The 25440-nt window shown below is 40.1% G+C and overlaps 1 protein-coding gene across 2 annotated transcripts in view; it reads left to right on the top strand.

Moving 5' to 3' along the window:
* Positions 1-1129: 1129 nt before the first annotated feature.
* LOC129015764 (embigin-like) overlaps positions 1130-25440 on the top strand; it is a 53444-nt gene continuing 29133 nt past the window's right edge. Inside the window, exons 1-2 of one of the 2 annotated variants that reach the window (XM_054454287.2) lie at positions 1130-1511; positions 20725-20808. In XM_054454287.2, coding sequence (XP_054310262.1) covers positions 1397-1511; positions 20725-20808 — 199 coding nt within the window. In that variant the 5' untranslated portion in view covers positions 1130-1396. The remainder of the gene's footprint in view (positions 1512-20724; positions 20809-25440) is intronic. The other variant, XM_054454297.2, reaches the window with a different exon arrangement.

Raw genomic sequence — 25440 nt, 5'->3', positions numbered from 1 at the left:
CACAGATAAACAGTTGTCTAATTTGTGTGTGTGTGTGTACATGTGTGCATGCATGCATTTGTGCATGTGTGCCTATCTAGCCTCTTTTGAACACAATGACTGGCACCTGGTAGATAATATTGTTGAATGAATTGTATTATTCATATTCTCTCACTGCCAATTTGAAGAATCTACATTCTGTTTCCAAAGTTTTGCGCATATAATACTAAAACAAAAACGGACATGTTTTAGTAATACGTACCAATTACAAATTAACCATTCCTGCCTGGAATAAGCATAGATTTTGTGAAATAGTTCAATTTTCAAAATTTGTCTCATGTTATTTCCAATCCTTTTTTTTTTTTTAACGCTGATATATTTTGAATTTACGAATGTGAAAGCTGAACTTCAAAAAATAAAGGGAGAGGAAACAAAGCTCGTGAAAAATATTTAAAATATCTTTTAATGCGTTATAACATCTTGGAGAGAAATCAAATCAATGTGTTTCAATGTTACAACATAGATTTCTCCTCCCCTCCCGGATAAAGCACTAATTTATTTAATTTGGTTCAGAGCACTGAATATTCCAAGCTACAGCCTTGTGGGTAAGAGATAGCATTATCTTAAACAGTGATCGGATTTAACAAAGGTCAACGTCTTGTGCAGTTTACGTAGCATCTACTCCCAGTAGCTTTTGCTTCTTGAACTCTACGTGGCTCCTCAGAAGCTGTTAGGCTTAACAAACAAAAATAAAGTAAAATCAGATACTGTATGGGGCCTTGGGACTCTGAAACCTTCCTCCGTAGAAAATCAGTTAAGCCTTCAGAGGCTAGAAGAGAGGGTGTGTGTGATTGGCAGGCAAAGCAAAGAAAGATTAGTACAAGTTGTCTGGCAGCTAGATAAAACCTTACACCTGTGCAAAAATAAGCCTCCCTCATAAGACAGCCCAAAGCTGTCCGGGGTCGGGGAGGAGGAAAGTGTCTCTCATCTGTCCCATCAACGCAAATTAGTGAAACCTGCCTCAGATGAAGTGCAAAGGCCAGTCTGCAGGGAGAGTTTCAACCTCTCCCCACGAGATGGGCTAGACATCACCTGCCCAAGCTCTCTCCCGACCTGCTAGAGCCGAGAGGGCGGAGGCCGGAGAGGCTGCAGCCAGGAGCAGCACCGCACATCCGGGAACGCCAGCAGCCGGCTGAGTGCTGCATAATTGATGGAAGGCCGGGCGCGGTAAGAGCGTCTCGGGGGAGTAGGGCAAGGCGGCCGGGCCCCTCCCATTCCGCCTTTTCTTCAGCGTCCCGCCCGCGGCACTGGCTGCGGGTGCCGGGCCATCTGCGAGTGTGCGCAGGGACTCCGGACACCCGCGGCGGCGAGCTGAGGGAGCAGTCTCCACGAGGACCGAGGCGGACCCTCTGGCGCCATGCGCGCCCTCCCCGGCCTGCTGGGGGCGAGGGCGCCTACGCCCCGGCTGCTCCTCCTCGTCTGGTGCCTTGTCGCCGCCGCGCGCCCAAGCTCGGCTGACGGCAGTGCCCCAGGTGTGATGGGTACAGGGGCCAGGGTAGGGAGGGCGGAGGGCGCGCGAGGCTTGGGTCCCCGCGGGCAGAGGGCATCGCCGGCGCGCCGGGCAGGGGTGGCGGGGAGAGGCGCGGGGATGCTGGTGAGGGCGGGTGGTGAGAGTCGGCGGCGGCCTCCCATTGGCTACGTTTGTGTCACCTAAGCTGAACCCTGGAACTGGTGCGGCTCGCGCTCTTGAGCTCTTTGGGGCGAGTCTTGAACAAACAGCGCCCCGCGAGTCGGGCGCGTAGGTAACAGGGCAGAGTCTGGTTTTTCCTAGGAAGACGGCAGTGGGGTGTGTGGGTGGATGCAGGGACCAGATAGCGATTTGGCTTGTGCAAATGTGGCATGAATTTTGAAAGCCACATTTCCCCAAGGCCTACTCCCTTTTCTTGATTCGAGAGTGAGGCTCGAGTATCAGCTCCTTCCCTCCTCTTGGCAGGTGGGTTGGCTTTGAGGAATTTTTTTTTTTTTTCTTTTTTCTTTTTGAGACGGAGTTTGCTCTTGTTGCCCAGGCTGGAGTGCAATGGCGTGATCTCGGCTCACTGCAACGTCCTCCTCCCGGGTTCAAGCGATTCTTCTCTCTCAGCCTCCAGAGTAGCTGGGATTACAAGCATGCGCCACCATGCCCGGCTAATTTTATATTTTTAGTAGAGACGGGGTTTCTCCACATTGGTCAGTCAGGTCTTGAACTGCCAACCTCAGGTGATCCGCCCGCTTCGGCCTCGCAAAGTGCTGGGATTACAGGCGTGAGCCACCTCACTTTGCCGAGGATGTTTTCTTAGAGCTGAGTGGGGGAAAAATCATCATAACCAACTAGCCAACCAAAGATCCACAACTTAAAGGATAACGTGTGTGTATCTTCATTTTACACCGTGGTCTTTGAAAACAAAATGTGTGTGTGCGTGTGTGTGTGTGTGTGTGTGTGTGTGATTTTTGCTTGTTGTTTTATTGTTTAAGACACTTTGACAGAGGGATTACATGCAAAACATTACCAAAGCCAACACGAAAGTTGCTATTTTACCTTCACCTGTTTATAATTACTTTTCATATTGAAAGGATTCCATCCAACCTATTGCAAGTTTCTGTGTCATAAATGTTAGCAGCCAGTAAGGGTAATAAAACACCAGCTCTCAAGCTGGTAAATATTGGCCACCAGTAACTAAAATTGGGATATTATTCTGCAAAAAGTTTTCAAACTTTCATGGGAATTTATTTTCATGGGCTTGTAATATGTGGAATTTTTGTAACACACCATAGAGAAAAAAGGATAATCAAAAGGTAAGACTATTAATTTTTATAAATGCCTTTTAAAAGGTCTAGTTGTTAACAACTTGGACAGAACATCTTGGGTTGCTTCAGTTCTAAATTTCCTTGTGCCACATCTCTTTTCCATAATACCACTTATAAAGAATTGTCCAGGCCTGTAATCCCAGCACTTTGGGGTGCTGAGGTGGGAGGATGGCTGGAATCCAGGAGTTCAAGACCACCCTGGGCAACACAGCAAGGTCCCTTCTTTATTAAAAAAAAATTTTAAAAGTGTGGTTGTGGTGATGTACACCTGTAGTCCCAGGTGCTTGGGATGCCAAGGCAGAAAGATTGCTTCAGCCCAAAGTTTGAGGCTGCAGTGAGCTATGATGGTGATGGTGCCAGTAAGCTCCAGCCTGGGTGACAGCGCAAAACTGTCTCAAAAAAAAAAAAAAAAAAAAAAAAAAAGAAACGGAATTGTCCAGTTCATTTTTCCCCCTTCTGGGTATCTCCAATTCTTCTATCCCTGGTTCACCTCAGAGTATTGCAGTTCTGAGAACTGGTGCATTCTGGATTCATTGTAGAACTTTGATTCTTTACTTGACTGTATGTCAGAATCACCAGAGAGCTTGAAAAATCCTGATACCTGGATCTTTCCCTACAAAACTCTGGTTCATTTGGCTTGGGATTCAGTGTGGGCATTAAGAAGTTTTATCAGCTCCCCATGTAGCTTTAAATGTGATTTTGAGCTGGTTAAAAACCACAGCTTTAAAATGATATGGCCTAGAGAGTGCACTGTTAGGTAAATACTTATTCCATAGGCATCAGGGTTAAGTTGATATGCAGAGAAGATCTCTAAAGAGAGAGAAAAAAAAGAGAAAACAAATGAAAGTAGAATAAATGAAGGTGTAAATCAATAAGATGAATGGGGGAGGCGATGTCCCTCTATGTATATGGTATAAGTTCTGTCCTTTTAGCTCCACTTAAGCTAAAATTGTGGAACAATGTACAAGACAAAAGTTATGAAGTTAGCATCGAATTTAAGCCAGAATTAAAAATTGTCAGGCACTCTCAGCTTGTTTTCTAGATTTGGTATTGATCTCTGCAAAATTCAGTTTTCTCTTTGCAAAAGGATATTGTGAGGTTTACTGGATATTGTTTACCTAGATGTATAGACCTACACACTTGGACATAGGTTTTCTGTTAACCTAAGACTTTGAGTCAAATTTTAATAATAAGAATAGTTATAAATGTATAGCCCTATGAGTTAGCATTTTTTTTTAGTTCCAGCTGAAAAAAAATAGAATTGTCCAGGACATTTTTCTCCGTTCTGGGTATCCCCAATTCTTCTATCCCTGATTCACCTTTCAAAATTCATCTCAGATTATTGCAGTTCTGAGGATCTCTGTACTCCTGGGGGATTCTCACTCTTTCGCTCAGGCTGGAGGGCAGAGGCACGTTCACGGCTCACTGCAGCCTTGACTTTCTGGGCTCAAGATGAAGAAATAGGGGCTTAGGTTAAGTAATTGCCCAAGTACACATACTTAAGCAGCAGAGCAGGAAATTTGGCATTGGTCCATCCAGTACCTGTTTTCTTAAACACAGTATCCAGTTGTCCTCCGAGCTAATTGGAAATGTCTGTGAAAGTTCAGAACTACTGACAGCATAGCCTATGCATCTAAATGTCTGATTTGCACTGAATGACATGCTGACACAGTTTGAGTCCTGGAATAAAATTAGGTACAGGGACTTTTCTAAGGTTTTTTGATTAAATAAGACATGTAATATATCTTTGTAAAGGATACATCAGTGGGAATATTTAAATATTGTTACTATTACATGGTGCAAATTGGAGAAATGGGTCATGTTTATCTTTTGAAAAATGTTTGCAATAGAATCATTTTAAATGATCCTTTTAAGTTCCAGAGGATGTGGCTTTTGCTTATGAACCCCCTTCCCTACTAACCCCTCACCCCAAACACAGCAGCTTTCTAGTAATAAATATTTTTGAAGCAAATATTATTCAAGCACCCACATATGTCTGACATTGTTAGCCCATATCTCAGTAGAACATGCTAGCAGTTTTTACCTTTAAGGACATTTAAAGGGGTTCCCACTGGACAAATCTGGGACAAATTGAGCATCAAATAGATAATAATATTAGTGGATTGCAACTCATTTAATAATATGGGAATTCATGAGTACCAACTGATGTAAATTAAAAAAGGAGTCAATGAAAAGTTTGATGGGATACAAAGTATTAAAGATTCAAAGTAACTCTTCAGAATGTGCTTATTAATATCAAGGGAAAAAGAGTAACTTTATGGTGGAGAAGCTTGGCAGACAGCACTTTGATCAAATGATCAAAGACCAAAATCTGTTTAAAGGGAACAGATTAACCATAAGCCTACCTTTATTTATTTATTTATTTATTCATTCATTCATTCATTTAATTTTTGAGACAGGGTCTCACTCTGTCATTCAGGCTGGAGTACCAAGGCACACTCATGGCTCACTACAGCCTTGACCTTCTGGACTCAAAGGATCCTCCCACTTCAGCCTCCCACATGGCTGGGACTACAGGCATATGCCACCACACACTGCTAATTTTTGTATTTTTTTTCTTTTTTTTTTTTAATTTCCACTTTTTTTTTATTATTATACTTTAAGTTTTAGGGTACATGTGCACAATGTGCATGTTAGTTACATACATATACATGTGCCATGCTGGTGTGCTGCACCCATTAACTCACCATTTAGCATTAGGTATATCTCCTAATGCTATCCCTCTCCCCTCCCCCCACCCCACAACAGTCCCCAGAGTGTGATGTTCCCCTTCCTGTGTCCATGTGTTCTCATTGTTCAATTCCCATCTATGAGTGAGAACATGCGGTGTTTCGTTTTATGTCCTTGTGATAGTTTACTGAGAATGATGATTTCCAATTTCATCCATGTCCCAACAAAGGACATGAGCTCATCATTTTTTATGGCCGCATAGTATTCCATGGTGTATATGTGCCACATTTTCTTAATCCAGTCTATCATTGTTGGACATTTGGGTTGGTTCCAAGTCTTTCCTATTGTGAGTAGTGCCACAATAAACATACATGTGCATGTGTCTTTATAGCAGCATGATTTATAGTCCTTTGGGTATATACCCAGTAATGGGATGGCTGGGTCAAATGGTATTTCTAGTTCTAGATCCCTGAGGAATCGCCACACTGACTTCCACAGTGGTTGAACTAGTTTACAGTCCCACCAACAGTGGAAAAGTGTTCCTGTTTCTCCACATCCTCTCCAGCACCTGTTGTTTCCTGATGTTTTAATGATCACCATTCTAACTGGTGTGAGATGGCATCTCATTGTGGTTTTGATTTGCATTTCTCTGATGGCCAGTGATGGTGAGCATTTTTTCATGTGTCTTTTGGCTGCATAAATGTCTTCTTTTGAGAAGTGTCTGTTCATATCCTTTGCCCACTTTTTGATGGGGTTGTTTGTTTTTTTCTTGTAAATTTGTTTGAGTTCTTTCTAGATTCCGGATATTAGCTCTTTGTCAGATGAGTAGGTTGCGAAAATTTTCTCCCATTTTGTAGGTTGCCTGTTCACTCTGATGGTAGTTTCTTTTGCAGTGCAGAAGCTCTTTAGTTTAATTAGATCCCATTTGTCAATTTTGGCTTTTGTTGCCATTGCTTTTGGTGTTTTAGACATGAAGTCCTTGCCCATGCCTATGTCCTGAATGGTAATGCCTAGGTTTTCTTCTAGGGTTTTTATGGTTTTAGGTCTAACGTTTAAGTCTTTAATCCATCTTGAATTAATTTTTGTAAAAGGTGTAAGGAAGGGATCCAGTTTCAGCTTTCGACATATGACTAGCCAGTTTTCCCAGCACCATTTATTAAATAGGGAATCCTTTCCCCATTTCTTGTTTTTCTCAGGTTTGTCAAACATCAGATAGTTGTAGATATGTGGTGTTATTTCTGAGGGCTGTGTTCTGTTCCATTGGTCAATATCTCTGTTTTGGTACCAGTACCATGCTGTTTTGGTTACTGTAGCCTTGTAGTATAGTTTGAAGTCAGGTAGTATGATGCCTCCAGCTTTGTTCTTTTGGCTTAGGATTGACTTGGCGATGCGGGCTCTTTTTTGGTTCCATATGAACTTTAAAGTAGTTTTTTCCAATTCTGTGAAGAAAGTCATTGGTAGCTTGATGGGGATGGCATTGAATCTGTAAATTACCTTGGGCAGTATGGCCATTTTCACGATATTGATTCTTCCTACACGTGAGCATGGAATGTTCTTCCATTTGTTTGTATCCTCTTTTATTTCATTGAGCAGTGGTTTGTAGTTCTCCTTGAAGAAGTCCTTCACGTCCCTTGTAAGTTGGATTCTGAAGTATTTTATTTTCTTTGAAGCAATTGTGAATGGGAGTTCATCATGATTTGGCTCTTTGTCTGTTATTGGTGTATAAGAATGCTTGTGATTTTTGTACATTGATTTTGTATCCTGAGACTTTACTGAAGTTGCTTATCAGCTTAAGGAGATTTTGGGCTGAGACAATGGGGTTTTCCAGATATACAATCATGTCGTCTGCAAATAGGGACAATTTGACTTCCTCTTTTCCTAATTGAATGCCCTTTATTTCCTTCTCCTGCCTAATTGCCCTGGCCAGAACTTCCAACACTATGTTGAATAGGAGTGGTGAGAGAGGGCATCCCTGTCTTGTGCCAGTTTTCAAAGGGAATGCTTCCGTTTTTGCCCATTCAATATGATATTGGCTGTGGGTTTGTCATAAATAGCTCTTATTATTTTGAGATACTTCCCATCAATACCTAATTTATTGAGAGTTTTTAGCATGAAGGGATGTTGAATTTTGTTAAAGGCCTTTTCTGCATCTATTGAGATAATCATGTGGTTTTTGTCTTTGGTTCTGTTTATATGCTGGATTACATTTATTGATTTGCGTATATTGAACCAGCCTTGCATCCCAAGGATGAAGCCCACTTGATCATAGTGGACAAGCTTTTTGATGTGCTGCTGGATTCGGTTTGCCAGTATTTTATTGAGGATTTTTGCATCAATGTTCATCAAGGATATTGGTCTAAAATTCTCTTTTTTAGTTGTGTCTCTCCCAGGCGTTGTTATCAGGATGATGCTGGCCTCATAAAATGAGTTAGGGAGGATTCCTTCTTTTTCTATTGATTGGAATAGTTTCAGAAGGAATGGTAGCAGTTCCTCCTTGTACCTCTGGTAGAATTCGGCTGTGAATCTATCTGGTCCTGGACTCTTTTTGGTTGGTAAGCTATTGATTATTGCCACAATTTCAGCTCCTGTTATTGGTCTATTCAGAGATTCAACTTCTTCCTGGTTTAGTCTTGGGGGAGTGTATGTCCAGGAATTTATCCATTTCCTCTAGATTTTCTAGTTTATTTGCATAGAGGTATTTGTAATATTCTCTGATGGTAGTTTGTATTTCTGTGGGATCGGTGGTGATATCCCCTTTATCATTTTGTATTGCATCTATTTGATTCTTCTCTCTTTTTTTCTTTATTAGTCTTGCTAGCGGTCTATCAATTTTGTTGATCCTTTCAAAAAACCAGCTCCTGGATTCATTAATTTTTTGAAAGGTTTTTTTTGTCTCTATTTCCTTCAATTCTGCTCTGATGTTAGTTATTTCTTGCCTTCTGCTAGCTTTTGAATGTGTTTGCTCTTGCTTTTCTATTTCTTTTAATTGTGATGTTAGGGTGTCAATTTTGGATCTTTCCTGCTTTCTCTTGTGGGCATTTAGTGCTATAAATTTCCCTCTACACACTGCTTTGAATGTGTCCCAGAGATTCTGGTATGTTGTGTCTTGGTTCTCGTTGGTTTCAAAGAACATCTTTATTTCTGCCTTCATTTCGTTATGTACCCAGTAGTCATTCAGGAGCAAGTTGTTCAGTTTCTATGCAGTTGAGCAGTTTTGAGTGAGTTTCTTAATCCTGAGTTCTAGTTTGATTGCACTGTGGTCTGAGAGACAGTTTGTTATAATTTCTGTTCTTTTACATTTATTGAGGAGAGCTTTACTTCCAACTATGTGTTCAATTTTGGAATAGGTGTGGTGTGGTGCTGAAAAAAATGTATAATCTGTTGATTTGGGGTGGAGAGTTCTGTAGATGTCTATTAGGTCCACTTGTTGCAGAGCATAGTTCAATTCCTGGGTATCCTTGTTAACTTTCTGTTTCGTTGATCTAATGTTGACAGTGGGGTGTGAAAGTCTCCCATTATTATTCTGTGGGAGTCTAAGTCTCTTTGTAGGTCACTCAGGACTTTATGAATCTGGGTGCTCCTGTATTGGGTGCATATATATTTAGGATAGTTAGCTCTTCTTGTTGAATTGATCCCTTTACCATCATGTAATGGCCTTCTTTGTCTCTTTTGAACTTTGTTGGTTTAAAGTCTATTTTATCAGAGACTAGGATTGCAACCCCTGCCTTTTTTTGCTTTCCATTTGCTTGGTAGATCTTCCTCCATCCTTTTATTTTGAGCCTATGTGTGTCTCTGCACGTGAGATGGGTTTCCTGAATACAGCACACTGATGGGTCTTGACTCTTTATCCAATTTGCCAGTCTGTGTCTTTTAATTGGAGCATTTAGTCCATTTACATTTAAAGTTAATATTGTTATGTGTGAATTTGATCCTGTCATTATGATGTTAGCTGGTTATTTTGCTCGTTAGTTGATGCAGTTTCTTCCTAGTCTCAATGGTCTTTACATTTTGACATGATTTTGCAGCAGCTGGTACCGGTTGTGCCTTTCCATGTTTAGCGCTTCCTTCAGGAGCTCTTTTAGGGCAGGCCTGGTGGTGACAAAATCTCTCAGCATTTGCTTGTCTGTAAAGTATTTTATTTCTCCTTCACTTATGAAGCTTAGTTTGTCTGGATATGAAATTCTGGGTTGAAAATTCTTTTCTTTAAGAATGTTGAATATTGGCCCCCACTCTCTTCTGTCTTGTAGGGTTTCTGCCGAGAGATCCCCTGTTAGTCTGATGGGCGTCCCTTTGTGGTTAACCTGACCTTTCTCTCTGGTTGCCCTTAACATTTTTTCCTTCATTTCAACTTTGGTGAGAATCTGACAATTATGTGTCTTGGAGTTGCTCTTCTCGAGGAGTATCTTTGTGGTGTTCTCTGTATTTCCTGAATCTGAACGTTGGCTTGCCTTGCTAGATTGGGGAAGTTCTCCTGGATAATATCCTGCAGAGTGTTTTCCAACTTGGTTCCATTCTCCCCGTCACTTTCAGGTACACCAATCAGACGTAGATTTGGTGTTTCCACATAGTCCCATATTTCTTGGAGGCCTTGTTCGTTTCTTTTTATTCTTTTTTCTCTAAACTTCCCTTCTCGCTTCATTTCATTCATTTCATCTTCCATCATTGATACCCTTTCTTCCAGTTGATTGCATCGGCTCCTGAGGCTTCTGAATTCTTCATGTAGTTCTTGAGCCTTGGCTTTCAGCTCCATCAGCTCCTTTAAGCACTTCTCTGTATTGGTTATTCTAGTTATACTTTTGTCTAAATTTTTTTCAAAGTTTTCAACTTCTTTGCCTTTGGTTTGAATTTCCTCCTGTAGCTTCGAGTAGTTTGATCGTCTGAAGCCTTCTTCTCTCAACTCGTCAAAGTCATTCTCCGTCCAGCTTTGTTCCATTGCTGGTGAGGAGCTGCGTTCCTTTGGAGGAGGAGAGGTGCTCTGCTTTTTAGAGTTTCCAGTTTTTCTGCTCTGTTTTTTCCCCATCTTTGTGGTTTTATCTACTTTTGGTCTTTGATGATGGTAATGTACAGATGGGTTTTTGGTGTGGATGTCCTTTGTGTGTGTTAGTTTTCCTTCTAACAGACAGGACCCTCAGCTGCAGGTCTGTTGGAGTTTGCTAGAGGTCCACTCCAGACCCTGTTTGCCTGGGTATCAGCAGTAGTGTCTGCAGAACCGTGGATTTTCGTGATCCGCGAATGCTGCTGTCTGATTGTTCCTCTGGAAGTTTTGTCTCAGAGGAGTACCCGGCCGTGTGAGGTGTCAGTCTGCCCCTACTGGGGGGTGCCTCCCAGTTAGGCTGCTCAGGGGTCAGAGGTCAGGGACCCACTTGAGGAGGCAGTCTGCCTGTTCTCAGATCTCCAGCTGTGTGCTGGGAGAACCACTGCTCTCCTCAAACCTGTCAGACAGGGACATTTAAGTCTGCAGAGGTTACTGCTGTCTTTTTGTTTGTCTGTGCCCTGCCCCCAGAAGTGGAGCCTTCAGAGGCAGGCAGGTCTCCATGAGTTGTGGTGGGCTCCACCCAGTTCGAGCTTCCAGGCTGCTTTGTTTACCTAAGCAAGCCTGGGCAATGGCGGGCGCCCCTCCCCCAGCCTCGCTGCCACCTTGCAGTTTGATCTCAGACTGCTGTGCTAGCAATCAGCGAGACTCTGTGGGCGGAGGACCCTCCGAGCCAGGTGCGGGCTATAATCTCCTGGTGTGCGGTTTCCTAAGCCCATCGGAAAAGCGCAGTATTTGGGTGGGAGTGGCCCGATTTTCCAGGTGCCGTCTGTCACCGCTCTCCTTGACCAGGAAAGAGAACTCCCTGACCCCTTGCAGTTCCCGAGTGAGGCAATGCCTTGCCCTGCTTCGGCTAGCACAGGATGCGCTGCACCTACTGTCCTACGCCCACTGTCTGGCACTCCCTAGTGAGATGAACCCGGTACCTCAGCTGGAAATGCAGAAATCACCCGTCTTCTCCGTCACTCACGCTGGGAGCTGTAGACCGGAGCTGTTCCTATTCAGCCATCTGGCTCCTCCCCGTACAGTTCCAATTTTTGTATTTTTTGTAGCGATATGGTTTCATTACGTTGCCTAGGCTGGCCTTGAGCTCCTAGGCTCAAGCGATCTTCCTGCCTCGGCCTTCCAAAGTGTTGGGATTATAGGCAAGAGCTACTGTGCCCAGCCTAAGCCTGCCTTTGATATTGATGTTTGTGATGCATGAACATGTTTACTCTAAATTTATCATCACAAAAAAATTATGTGTTTAGAACATTTGTTAAGAATTAGGGCAACTGACTCTTCCTCATCTTCTGTCACCCTCATTCCCTTCCCTCCTCCCTCTCATCTTTCCCTCCATAGATCCTATAGTTATTTGGTGGGGAAGAGCAAGGAGACATCCTCACTAAGTGGGTGGAGCCCAAGGGGCCCAGATCAGGATATCTGAGGCTGACCCTGGTAAGGATGGCATCCAGGCAAGAGGGCAGCCTGGTGTGGAGTGTTAGGGCCTGAGCACATTGAATGGGTGCTCCTGCAGCGGGCAGCTTGACACAGGGTCCCAGAGTTGAGCAAGTTAACAAGGCTTTTGTACAGGAGCAGCAGATGGGTGATGTTTGATCCCAAACAAGATGTGGAGGAAAGCATGTAGGAAGGTCAGACCAGCGATGGAGGTTGGAGCCTGAGTGGGTAAGGAGACATCTCTGTGGGGACAGATGTGGCAGTGGCAATGAGAGTTTAGCAATATACAGGGTGACTGATCAAATAATTAAATCTAGGAAAGATAATAGGATCTAGGTTTTTCACTAGAGAAGAATGAAATAAAAATAGAGAAAAAGTAGAATGAACCCTGTGGTGTTGGATTGCAGTTGGCAGCATCCATGGGAATCCATGACATTAAATCCCTATTTCTTTACCTATGTCTATATAGGTATATAGATTTAAACAAGTATATGTGTAAATATATGTATGATGAATACATATGCGTATCATATACATAAATATATATGATATACATTATAAGTTGTATGTGTATACGAATATGTGCACATGTATTCTTAGCAGTGATTTCCAGTAGTGATGAGTATACTTAGCACCCAGATCTTGGATTCTAAATACCATTCTTTACTAATAGTAACCAAGGCTTCTTGGAGAAATGGCTGATTTCAGGGCTAGTGTGGGAAAGTAGCAGATAAGCCTAGAACATCTTGTGCCAGAAAGCAATGGAGTGCTCAAAGGATAATGAGTCATGTCAAAAAGATACAGGAACCAACCTAAAGGGGTTCCCACTGGACAAATCTGGGACAAAACTGAGCATCAAAATAAATAATAATATTAGTGGATTGTAATCCATTTAATAATATGAGGATTCATGAGTACTAACTGATGCAAATTAAAAAATGAATCAATGAAAACTTTGATGGGGTACAAAGTACTAAAGATTCAAAGTAACTCTTCAGAATATGCTTATTAATATCAAGGGGAAAAGAGTAACTTTATAGTGGAGAAGCTTGGCAGGCAGCACTTTGATCAAATGATCAAAGACCAAAAAATGGTGTGCCATCTGAGGCGATCTGGTGAGAAGAGCACAGCATCACTTCTGTGATGTTCCTGCCAAAGGTGCCTACCTCAAATATAATCATATTACAGCAGAACTGTCTTGGAATTTTAAAACGTGTCAAGGTTATGGAAAAGTCAGAAGAGACTGTCACAGTTCCAGAGTGAAGCCACATTAGAGAGAAGCGACAGCCAATGGCAATGGGTGATTCTGAGCTGGAACATTTTGCTACCAAGTGCGTTATAGGGACTTTTTTTTGAAACTTAGATGGGGTATGGGGATGAGATGGTGCTTTGTATATATTCATTTCTTGATTTTAATGGCTGTATTGGGATGGTATGGGGAATGTCCTTTGTAGGAAATAGATGGTAATGTTTTAGTGGGGCATGAAACATCAGGTCAGAAACTTACTCTCACATGGTTCAGAGGAGAAAATGTTCTGTTCTTGAAATGTTTCTGCTACTTTGAGATTGTTTGAAAAGAAACAAAAAGAATTAGTTTACCTGAGAAAGCTTCAGTTTACATAGGCATTAAACTAAAACAATAGTTGAGAAATCTATTAAGGTTCTTAGGTATCATTTTCCAAAGGTGTATATGCGCTCCAACAGAAACAAATCACATGTGTTGAGGCTATTCGTTCTAAAGTGTAATCTTTTCACGTTAACTTTGTACAGCTGGTCTCGCATATTGCACAATATAAGGTGAACGTTAGAAATTAACAACTTATCACATACATGCTGATGTAGGAGAACAAACCTCACAACACTTTGCTAAAAATAAGCTCTACTCCTAATAAAAATTGCCGCTATTTAAACATAGAATATCTCAAATAATGTTAGAATAGAAATAATGAATGTTACCTTTAAAGAGTTGTTATTCTTTTCTTTGAAAATAACATTTTTCCTGGCATTTTTGAAGTTATTGAGGTTATTGTACTAATGTGTCCCTAATCCCAAACCAGAAACTTTTAATAGCCTTACAATTATATACTTCTGAGAACCTGAAAGGGAATTTAGATACCTCGTTTGATTGATCTTGAAGCCCAAAGTGCTTTTGTAACTTAGCCAAAAGCAATGAGATAGCTAATAGCTATAACTGTTTTCCTGGTTTGCATTTCAGCGTCCATCCAGCATGTGGTTTTTCTTCATAAAAAGTCCTCAAAATAGGCACCTGGCAGGAGGGTGTTCTTGGGAGGGAAGGGTGGAAAAAAATGTTCACACTTTAAAAATGTCTGCACCTAAACTATGCAGAACAGGAATTTAGGGCCACAGGGCCATTGGAAGATTATTAAGAATCATCACATTGAAGAATCAGGGTTGCCAATGTATCTGTTCAAAATCAAGGTTTTCAGCTTTGGTACTATTGGCATTTTCCGCTGGATAATTCTTTTTCGTGGCAAGCTGTTATCCTAAAATGTTTAGCAGTATCCCTGGCCTCTACATATGTGGTGGGTGAATTGTACACCCCAAAAAGATATGTTTAATCCCTGATCTCTGGTACCTGTTAAAGTGACCTTATTTGGGAGTAGGGTCTTTGCAGATGTAATGAACTAAAAAATAAGGTCATACTAAATTAGAGTAAGCCCTAAACCTAATGACTGTGGTCTTTATAAAAAAAAAAAAAAAAAAAGGGAGGCAGGTTTGAACATAGAGACAGAGACATATACAGAGGGAAGATGATCATGTGAAGACAGAGGCAGGTGTTGGACTAATGCAGCTACCACCAGCCAAGGAATGCCAAGGTTGCCAGCAACTCCCAGATGCTAGGCAGAGGCAAGGAAGGATTCTTCACTCGAGAGTTCAGAGGAGGAAGGCCCTGCCAACACCTTGATTTCAGACTCCTGGCCTCCAGAACTGTGAAAGAATACACTTCTGTTGTTTTTGCCACCAAATTTGTAGTCATTTGTTATGACACCTAATTTGTGGTAATTTGTTATGGAAACTTATATAACCTACTAAATAAATGTAGTAATCATCCCCCAATTGTGACAAGCAAAATGCTTTCAGACATTGCCAAATGTCTCCTGTGAGGCAAAACTACCCTCAGTTGAGAGCCACTGAACAAAATCCCAACTCTTATCGAATAGACTAACAATTGAAACATTTAACACATCTATAGCCTTTAGAAAGAATAGAAATCTTAGTTATTAACTTTTGGGGTTTTATTTTTTAATAAGTTTTTATTTGGCATAAGTTACTGTTAAATTATCTTAGTGACCCATGTAGAGGTGATTTGAAACAGAATTTTTATGTTGCCCTTTGAAATGTATATTATTGCCAAAATTATATTTTTTTAAAAAGATCGATTTATTTCCATTCCTATACCATCTGGTTTTTAAAATAGTTTTACAAGACTGGTAAAAGTGTACATTGTGCTTGTCAGTAAGCCTTAAAAAAAAACCTTGTCTGTAAAGGCTTCTTGTCCAATAGCTTCCATACTATGCAGAAAATATCAAGAGCTCAAGAGTTCTCTATGTGGAGTATTATCTGTCCGTGACTTAGAAAGTCTGACTTATAAATGTTCACATCAGGATTACTATAGTTTTTTTTTTTTTTTTTTTTTTTTGAGATGGAGTCTCACTCTGTCATCCAGGCTGGAGTGCAGTGATGTGATCTCAGCTCACTGCAACCTCCGACTGCTGGGTTCAAGCAATTCTCCTGTCTCAGCCTCCCAAGTAGCTGGGACCACATGCACATGCCACCATGCCTGGCTAATTTTTTTGTATTTTTAGTAGAGATGGGGTTTCACCATGCTGGCCAGGCTGGTCTCGAGCTCCTGACCTCATGATCTGCCCGCCTCAGCCTCCCAAAGTGCTGACATTAGAAGCGTGAGCCACCACGCCTGGCCCCGATAACTAGAATTTTTTGACAAGCTTTTTTTTTTTTTTTTTTCCCCCTTGTTTTTCTTCTTTTTTGGATGAATCTCTCTGGAGTATAATTTCCAGGACTCAGAGATGCCTTATTTCCATTTTCCTCCTTCTGCTGCATTTATGGACGGGGGATAAGGCTACTCCGTTCCTAAAACCCATAATTCTCCATGTGTTGTGTATAATCAGTATTTTACTTAGTAATTAGGTATTTTAAAGATAAGGTTTAACCATTATCATGACTTAAGTGGCCTTTACAATTTGGCATGGGATCACATGGTTATATATAATATTGCTTCCATGAAGAAATATATTCTTATTTCCAAATCTGTATTTTATGAATAATATATAATATTCATTCATATCAGTGTTTCTGTAATTGGGTTGCACATTTATAATGCTGTATATCAGAATGTTAAAATTAAGATTTATTAAGTACTGCATGTTGATAGCAATCAGTATAGAGATGAGAAAGATAAAAGAATAATATTTATTTTAATAGTAGTTGCTTCTTACACTTTTTTCTTAATGAAGTTCAGACCCTTCCAAGATTTTAACATATAATAAAGGGATTTTGGGGGCTTTAGAGAGAATGTTTATTCTTAATCAGAGATGTAGTTGCATTTATTTCCTGATTTAAAGAAGCAAATCTTAAGACCCAATGCAGTTTTCTAGTGTTACTTATTTTTCTTCCCAACGTACTTCAATTAAATGAAGCCCTCAAAATGAAATATGTGAAAATGTTACCTTAATACCTTTAAGTAGAATTATAGCATGTTTATTTCACTTGAAAGTGTTAATAGAATAAATTATAAGCCCTTCTAGCAACACATATTTTAAAATATAATATGTGAAAAACATTTAAGTAGAGGCCATTTTGCTATTTCACAGAAAATTATAACAGGTGAAAATTAAGATGTTACTCAATTCTTTGATGCAGTAGTCTCATGCCTCATCTGCCCTGCAAAGAGAGAAAAAAGTCTTTTAATCTCTTGAGCAACTATTTGATGTTACTCTTTCATGTTGATATTTTTGTCTCTTCCATATAGCATATAGAATGCTATATGGAAATTTTCCAGCAATGATTAAGAAAGGGTGAGTTTGATAACTTGAGAAATGCATGTTATGATTTTGGCATCATCACTCATATTTATACAACTTTTCTTATCCTCATTTTTTTCCCTATCAGATGAGGTTTACAGTGGAGACATATTTTCAAAGCACTGAGCTGGGCATATGGCGTTTGGAAACCCTAAGTAACAGTTAGTGACAGAATTTGGATTAAGACCCCAAATTCCTTCCTCTTCATTTTATACTTCTTTTTGTGACTCAGCCTAATCCTTTTAGGGAAGTATTCAAACCACATCTGCCTGAGTCTCCTGCCAATTTCCTTTAAACTCCAATGTTAGCTGAATCAGCCTCCTGCCAGCTGTCCTCCAACTAAAAGCAATAAGGTTTACATTCACTTTTTTTGGTTAAAAAATATCTTGCCTAAACAAAGAACTTCTTTTACTGTCCTAATACCTTTTGTAGGCTGTCCTGCTTTTCCACTTAAGGCATTTCTGTATATTGCCTCTTTAAGGGACTTTTCCCAAGGCAAAAGCCACACAGCAGTTATATGTGTTCTTTTGCACTTGGGGCTTTTTCAGTGGAACCTGAAGCTTGATCAAGATTAATGCCTTAAAGGGAATATGAAGTTAAGGTACTGGTGGTGTTTGGTTTATGGATGTCTGATTGTATTTTTAATATGTGAGCCAGCAATTGGAAATGGCCTCAACAGCTAGTATATTCTGGAAATACCCAGCCTTCCCTACCTCTGGAAACTTGGTGTTTCCTTCCTTTCCTATCCTTCGACTGTCATCAGCTTAGATTCTGCCAAAGCCAAACTTAGACTCATTTTCTCTCCTTGTTCTGACACAGGTCCCTGTTGAGCTCATCCAAGACAAATCCTAGTGATCGGTAAGGGAGAATAGCCCCAGCATTAGAGCTCATCTTCCTGGAATTATCTTCACCGTCCTTCCACCTCCAGGCTCAGGCTTCACACTCTATCTCATGTGCCAATTTGTATAAAATATACTGGCTAGTTATAATCAATACTATGCATTAATGGGTGCTGCTCGAATTTTAATGACTCTCAATTTCAAATTGTGGGCCCAAACCCCTACTATTATGATCCATATAACCCCTTAAGGACCAAGTTTGCCCAGCTTCATATTCCCCATCAGTACCAAGTGTGCATCAGATACTGTGTATATTCACTTACTTAAGTGGAATAGGAATAAGAATGACAGAAAGCATTTTTTCTTTAGTTTATGTCACTCTTATTGTTACTGATACTGTGAACCATAATAATAAATGATGCTGGAAATCTCAAAAAGGTTATGGGCTTGTTTCAGGGATAAAGAGTGTAATAAGAACCCTTAAGATTGTATTCTGCTGTACAGAGGGGTATCCCTGGGGAGGAAAGCAAAGATATCAAAGCTTACGTTTTGCAGGCTTCACAGAACAGATGATATAGTAGAATAGCTGTTTCCTTCTCATCCACCCCCGCCTGGCTTCCTGTCCATAAGTGAATAGCATCTGCCTTGATCTTCCTGAAATATTTTGTCTTTAGCCTCTAAGTATGCTAGCCCCAAGAATAGAAACAAGGAATTTTCATTAGGAAAATAACATTTATGGGAGCCTTTCTTTTAAGCAGTGTGTATATGTGTGTTTGTGTGTGTGTGTGTGTGTGTGTGTGTGAGACAGAGAGAGAAAGAGAGAGTTGGGGAGGGTGGGAGGGAAGAGGAAGAGAGAAAAGGGGGAGAAGACAGAGAAGGAGGGTGATGGGAGGAGAGGGAGAATGGGAGAATATGGGTATGAATATGAATGAATGAGTGAATAAATGAATGAATACTAGATGTGACTGGAGGAAAGGTTTTGTATACTTGATAGCCAGGTGAGAAACTCAGGACATCTTTTCCTATATAATCATTGTGAGAGGGTAGTCTGATTTAATATGTTATTTAGGGACTTTTTTTTTTTTTTTGGGACGGAGTCGTGCTGTGTGGTCCAGGCTGGAGTGCAGTGGCGCCATCTTGGCTCACTGCAAGCTCCGCCTCCCGGCTTCACGCCATTCTCCTGCCTCAGCCTCCTGAGTAGCTGGGACTACAGGCGCCCGCCATCGCGCCCAGCTAATTTTTTTTTGTATTTTTAGTAGAGACGGGGTTTCACCGTGGTCTCGATCTCCTCACCTGATGACCCACCCACCTCGGCCTCCCAAAGTGCTGGGATTACAAGCGTGAGCCACCGCGCCTGGCCACTTTTTTTCTTTTTTTAAAAATTATTATAAGTTCTGAGATACATATACAGAATGTGCAGGTTTGTTACATAGGTATACGTGTGCCCTGGTGGTTTAAAAAGTGCATTAAACTTCCAAAGCTGTTTTAGAAGTGATTAAACCTTAGGAACACAGCCTATTGGAGAGTTAGGTTCTGCTAGGTACGTTATTTTATTAGGCAATATTGTAAAAGCAGTGTTCTAAAGCTAAAGTAACAAAAGTGATCACTAACTTTGATAACATTTTTCATACATATAAGAAAATGAAAAAACTGGAAATCTAATCTTGTACTAGAAATAACTTTCTAAGCAGATTATTTTTAAAAAGCGTAATAAAAATGGCTCAGGTTTCATTTAAATTGAATGGGATTTAATTTAAATAGTGCAGCCAAGTTTACAATAATAAGCCTTTTTTCCCCCTTCTCTGACTTTTTTGATATATTTGAGTAGTTTCCTGGAAGTTAAGGTCTGGTACTCTAAAATAAAAGGAACAGTAGGCCATGTCGTCGGCTGGGCGCGGTGGCTTACGCCTGTAATCCCAGTACTTTGGGAGGCCTAGGCGGGCAGATCACGAGGTTAAGAGATGGAGACCATCCTGGCCAACATGGTGAAACCCCATCTCTACTAAAAATACAAAAATTAGCTGGGCGTGGTGGCGGGCGCCTGTAGTCCCAGCTACTCGGGAGGCTGAGGCAGGAGAATCGCTTGAACTGGGGAGGCGGAGGTTGCAGAGATCCGAGACCATGCTACTGCACTCCAGCCTGGGCAACAGAGTGAGATTCCGTCTCAAAAATAAATAAATAAATAAATAAAATAAACAAAGTAACTTCGAGGAGAGTGAGAGAGGTGGAAATAGAAACCTTGTTTCTTTAATGAAAGTTTTCAAAAGGAGAGAGAAGTGACAGAGGCAGAGGAAGCTGAAAGTCAGGTGATATAGGGCATGCCTCTTGGTAACCGTAGCTAGAAAACAAATAGCAACCCAAAGTGGCCCGTCAGCCATTTTATCTTCTCTGTTCCCTGGTGCCCAATGCGATCTATTTTGTTTTTTTAATTCCCTTTATTAAGGTCTGCCTGTTGCTCTTCTTTGATCTTCTCTCTCTGCCCCTTCATGTCTTTCCATTTTCTGGCTCTCTCATCTAATTCCTTGGCATCTTCAGTTTATTTATGTTTTGTAAAGAAACTATAATAGTAGAATAAAAATGGAAGGCGTTATTTAAAAAAAGCCATCTGATGTAAGTCAGTAGGGATTTTTAGGTTAAAAAAGAAAAAAAATCCGAATATTTTTCACATTTAATAGCCTAATATATCTCTAAATGTCTTTGAAGTATATAAGACTTTGAGCTTCCTGAAAGCAGTTTTTTATTAATAGTTCACAACAGGGTTTTAGCTGTTTCAAAGTAATTTTTACATAGTCATTTACTCTTGGTAAGAATGTGTAATCACATGTTCTTTCTCTTATAGATTCGCCTTTTACAAGTCCACCTCTCAGAGAAGAAATGATGGCAAATAACTTTTCCTTGGAGAGTCATAACATATCACTGACTGGTAAATGTATCATGTTTCAAATAATGCAATTCCAAAAAAAGGTTTTAAGCAATTTTTCTTAAACAAAGCTACTGCTCTTTGCTTTGTGAAGTGGTAATCCCTGTTCCTGGCCCGGTGGGAAAACATACCAGTAGTGTGCTGGGAATCTAATGTGGTGAGGACGTTTAACTGGGGGCACACAAAGGAGGAAAATATTCCAGACATGCTAAGGCTAAGAATGGCTCCCCAGAAAACGGATACCTGAGAAAAGGGAGAATCAATTTTGATTTACAGATACTCTTATGTTTTCATTAATTCCTGCTGGTACATCCATTACATAACTCTAGGTCGAGAAGAGAATTTGTATATCTGTTGGAAAACCTTTAGCCAGAGAAATTAAAGATGATATCAAATGAGTCACTGTGCTAAGGAGAAGCAAGCAAGGAACTCCAAAATTAAACCCAGCCCTGCTTTCTCTGCTTTTTCTTTCACAGTTTTGGATTCCATGTTTCCAAAGTAATCTTAGTCTTTTAAATTCCTAAGAGTCATTAATCTGTTTTAGGAACAATATTAAAATTGTATAATTAGAATTCAAAACATCACAACCTATTATTAAATCAATAGTTAGGTTTTTCCAAATACACATCTAGTGTTTAACTGTCCTCTAGTCTTATGAACTGTTTCTCTATTTCTGTTTAATATAAATAGAAGGTGTGTGTGTGTGTGTGTGTGTGTGTGCACGCAGCTGTGTGTTTCCCAATCTGATAACAATGGAATGTTTGCATTGAGCTTTTTGGGGGAGCATTTTTGTGACTTTGTGCAGCTTTTGTTTGTTCCCAAATGTCCCCATTCCAATGTATGGAGTTCATTCTTGTAAAAAATAATTATTATAACTTTCCTATGTTCTTTTACTTTTTGCAAGTTCTAGTTGTTGGTTGCCTCTGTTAAGATGAAATGTTTCTTTAAGAGACTCATGTGAGAAAGCAATTTGCACATTCTTTAACCAGCCTGGCAATGTTGGCAGCAGGGCACCGCTTACTCAACCAGTACAGCTGGGGCCTGGAAACGAAACAGTCAATGCTCAGGGCAGGAGCAAAAAATGGACTTTTTAATTGTTATCAGGCTGGTTATTTACTTAACCTCTTTGGAGCATTTAACTCCTATTCTTTCATTCTAAATAGTGCTATTTAAAGCCATATTCCCACTGTTATAAAGAGACTAATTGTTTGCAATTATCCGTTACTTACCTCTGCCTTGGCTTGATTAAACTTTAGTCTGTCTTTTTTCTTCCTTACAGACCCCTGAAACGTGGCTTACCCTAAGTCTGAGCAAGCGTTAAAATGAACATCTTGAGAATTGGCTGACTGCAGCCTGATCGTGCTGTCTGTGTATACTCTGTCATTTGCCCAGTTTCCCTAAAAAAGTTCCTGCTTTACTGCTTATCCCTCTTCATATTAAAAAATAGCCTTTTCTGTTTACTTTTGGGATGCTTGCAGATCTTAAGTTTGGAGCTTTTTCTCTATTGCAATAGTCTTTTTAAAAATAATGTCTTCAGTCTGGGCAGGGTGGCTCACATCTGTAATCCCAGCACTTTGAGAGGCCAAGGTGGGTGGATCACTTGAGGTCAGGAGTTCAAGACCAGCCTGGCCAACATGGCAAAACTCTGTCTCTACTACAAATACAAAAATTAGCTGGGCGTGGTGGTGGACACCTGTAGTCCCAGCTACTTGGGAGGCTGAGGCAGGAGAGTCGCTTGAACCCAGGAGTTGGAGGTTTCAGTGAGCCACTGCACTCCAGCCTGGGGGACAGAGTGAGACTCTGTCAAATAATAATAATAATAGTGTCTTCATTTAACTTTGGATTTGTTTTTGACAAAAGAAAAGATTTGACATTAATTTAGAAACATTAGATCTCAGAGTTGGGCACTGAATGGTTAGATTTCCATATAGGTTGTTGCTCTAGTTCCTTCCCATCGAAAAGTTTGGTTTTAGAAACTACCTTTACTGAACTACAGAATTTAAATTTGAAGATATATTTATAATTTTTAGTGGCAATGTAAAATAAAAATATCGAGATGAATCTCTAAACAAAATGTTTTATTTGGTAGAACAGAATTGGAGTTCAGGGCATACACAGAGAGTGGAATGGTCTTCAGTATGACTGAAAAACGAGAAGCTTAGAGGTTTTATTAGAGAGAAATGTTATATATTGTTTTGGAAGAAAACTCATTAGCACTAGCAAAGTTTTTGGGAGCTGACAAGCTCTGACTGATGAGTGATGGTGGTGGGTAAATTAGTCTTAGAGTCATGGCAGTTTGTTTCAGAAGCTGCTAGGTAAAACTGGTCTTAAAGTTATACCAGGTCATTTCAGCAGCTAGCTTGCAGTATTAGCCCCAGGCAGGTGCTTTGTGTCCCAAGTTTTTTTTTTTTTCTTTTTTACTGGGTCTCTGGACTCTAATTTAGTTGAATATGACAAGATAACTCCAATTCCTGATTATCAATTTTTACCTTATGAACCATAGACTTTCTTCTTACTGCTGTTAAGATTTTTAACCTACTATTTGTAAATGGAGTGTTTTCATATTTTCATAACATTGATATGTATCAATATTGATTTTATCATTATTCATTGCTGTCTATAAACAATACTTATAACATTTCTATGTTGTTACTTATTATTTTCTCTTTCCCTCTGGCCATTGTCGAAGTTAATCTGTCTGTTAGGATAAAATGTGTCTTGTAGAGAGATTCAAATACAATACGTTAATTGTAAATTTTGGACCAGAAAGATTTTGGTCTGGCTCTTGACATACGTACTTATCCAAAGATTCTTGAGACTGGAAAACATATGGATTCTTGTGCCTAGGAGAATGAAAACATGGCCTTTGATTCATAAAAGCTTACTTATTTAATATTTTTAAAATATTGCTAATTATTTACTTAACAAACTCGATGTTGACTATGTACCATGTTTGTATTTCTGAATAACTTAATTCTTATAACAGCTCAGTGAGGTGGGTACTGTTACTATTTGTAATTTGCAGGTGAGGAAAGAGAGGCACAAAGAGACGAAGTGAACTGACCAGGATCACAGTTCCTGAGTTGGAGCTTATGGTTTTAAATGCAGGCAGCTTGGTGCCCAGTCTGTGCTATTAACCATTGTGCTTTGCAGCCTTTCTTTCTGGGCATAATGCCCAGTTACTTGTTTCTTTTAACAGCATTACTAAATCAATTATATTTATTTTAAGAAGAATGACATTAGTTTTGAAATGATGTAGTAAACTATGCAAATAAAACTGTTTTCTAGGTTTATTGCTATTTCTAGGTTTATTTAGTAATAAAGCTATTGTTTTAGAAGTTGCATTTGCTGCCTGCAATCCCAGCACTTTGGGAGGCCGAGGCAGGTGGATCACCTGAAGCCAGGAGTTCGAGACCAACCTGGCCAACATAGTGAAACCCCGTCTCTACCAAAAATACAAAAATTAGCCAAGTGTGGTGGCGGGCACCTGTATTCCCTTCTACCTGGGAGGCTGAGGCAGGAGAATCGCTTGAACCGGGAAGGTGGAGGTTGCAGTGAGCCGAGATTGTGCCATCACACTCCAGCCTGGGTGACAGAGCAAGAGTCCATCTCCCCTGCCCCACAGAAAAAAAGAAATTGCACTTGCTTAATCATAATTTGTGAAAGTAATTGACTTGACTGAAACTAAAAGTATTTTTTCTGTTCTCAGGGGTTTTAAAACAGATCTTTTGATAATGGATTATTTTTATATCACTATACTTAATTTTCCAATGTCCATAGTATTTGGAATTCATTGTATTGTTTGTATTACCACAATATATTTTTATTTTTGTTTTTTCGTCTCTGCATATTAGCGTTTAGTTCTCAATCGGTGTGTTATAGTTTAATGGAAGAGACTGAAATAAAAGTAAACAGCTGACAGTTTCCTTGACCAACTTGTTAACATTGGAATCAGCTCTCCTGTGTTGACCCAATGGCACATTTTATTTACATGTTGAGATGTGAGCAGCTGTCCCGCAAGGTCCTTGTGAGCCAAGGAGATAATATAAGCAGACATTAGAGGTGCAGATGTGCAAATTAAGGCACAATGTAAGATTCGGGAAGATTAGTCAAGATAAGGAAAAACAACCACATTGTCTAAATCTCGGCCAGCAAGAGGTGTAGGTTAGGACCACTCAGATTCTAGGGGCAGGTGATTGAGAAGATTGAGAAGAAGAAAAGAAGGGAAAATACTTTATTGCAGAAAAGATTCTAGCATGACTCCAATGCTGCAAATGTTATGATATTTTTCAGAGGCACTCATCAAACTTGGTATGTAGACTGTTGATGTACAGAGAAAAAAATTGAGACCTAACATTCGTAGAGAGTCAGAGAAAGCGAAGATTGAAGAGGGATCTACCCATAGCACCACAAGTGGCAGTGGCTGTGATCAACTTTTGTTCTATATCAGTTTTTTTTGTTTTTGTTTTTGTGTTTATTAACAGAGATATTGATGTTTGGGGCTGGATGATTCTTGGTTGTAGAAGGTTGTCTACAGAATTGTAGGTTGTTTAACAGCATTCCTAGCCATTACCCACTAGATGTGAGTAACACTTGCTAAGTTATGACAGCTGGCTATGTCTCCAGATATTGTCT

The sequence above is a fragment of the Pongo pygmaeus genome, chromosome 1 (genome assembly GCF_028885625.2).
Source record: "Pongo pygmaeus isolate AG05252 chromosome 1, NHGRI_mPonPyg2-v2.0_pri, whole genome shotgun sequence".
NCBI classification, from domain to species: domain Eukaryota; kingdom Metazoa; phylum Chordata; class Mammalia; order Primates; family Hominidae; genus Pongo; species Pongo pygmaeus.
This window is presented reverse-complemented; position numbering and strand designations above follow the sequence as displayed.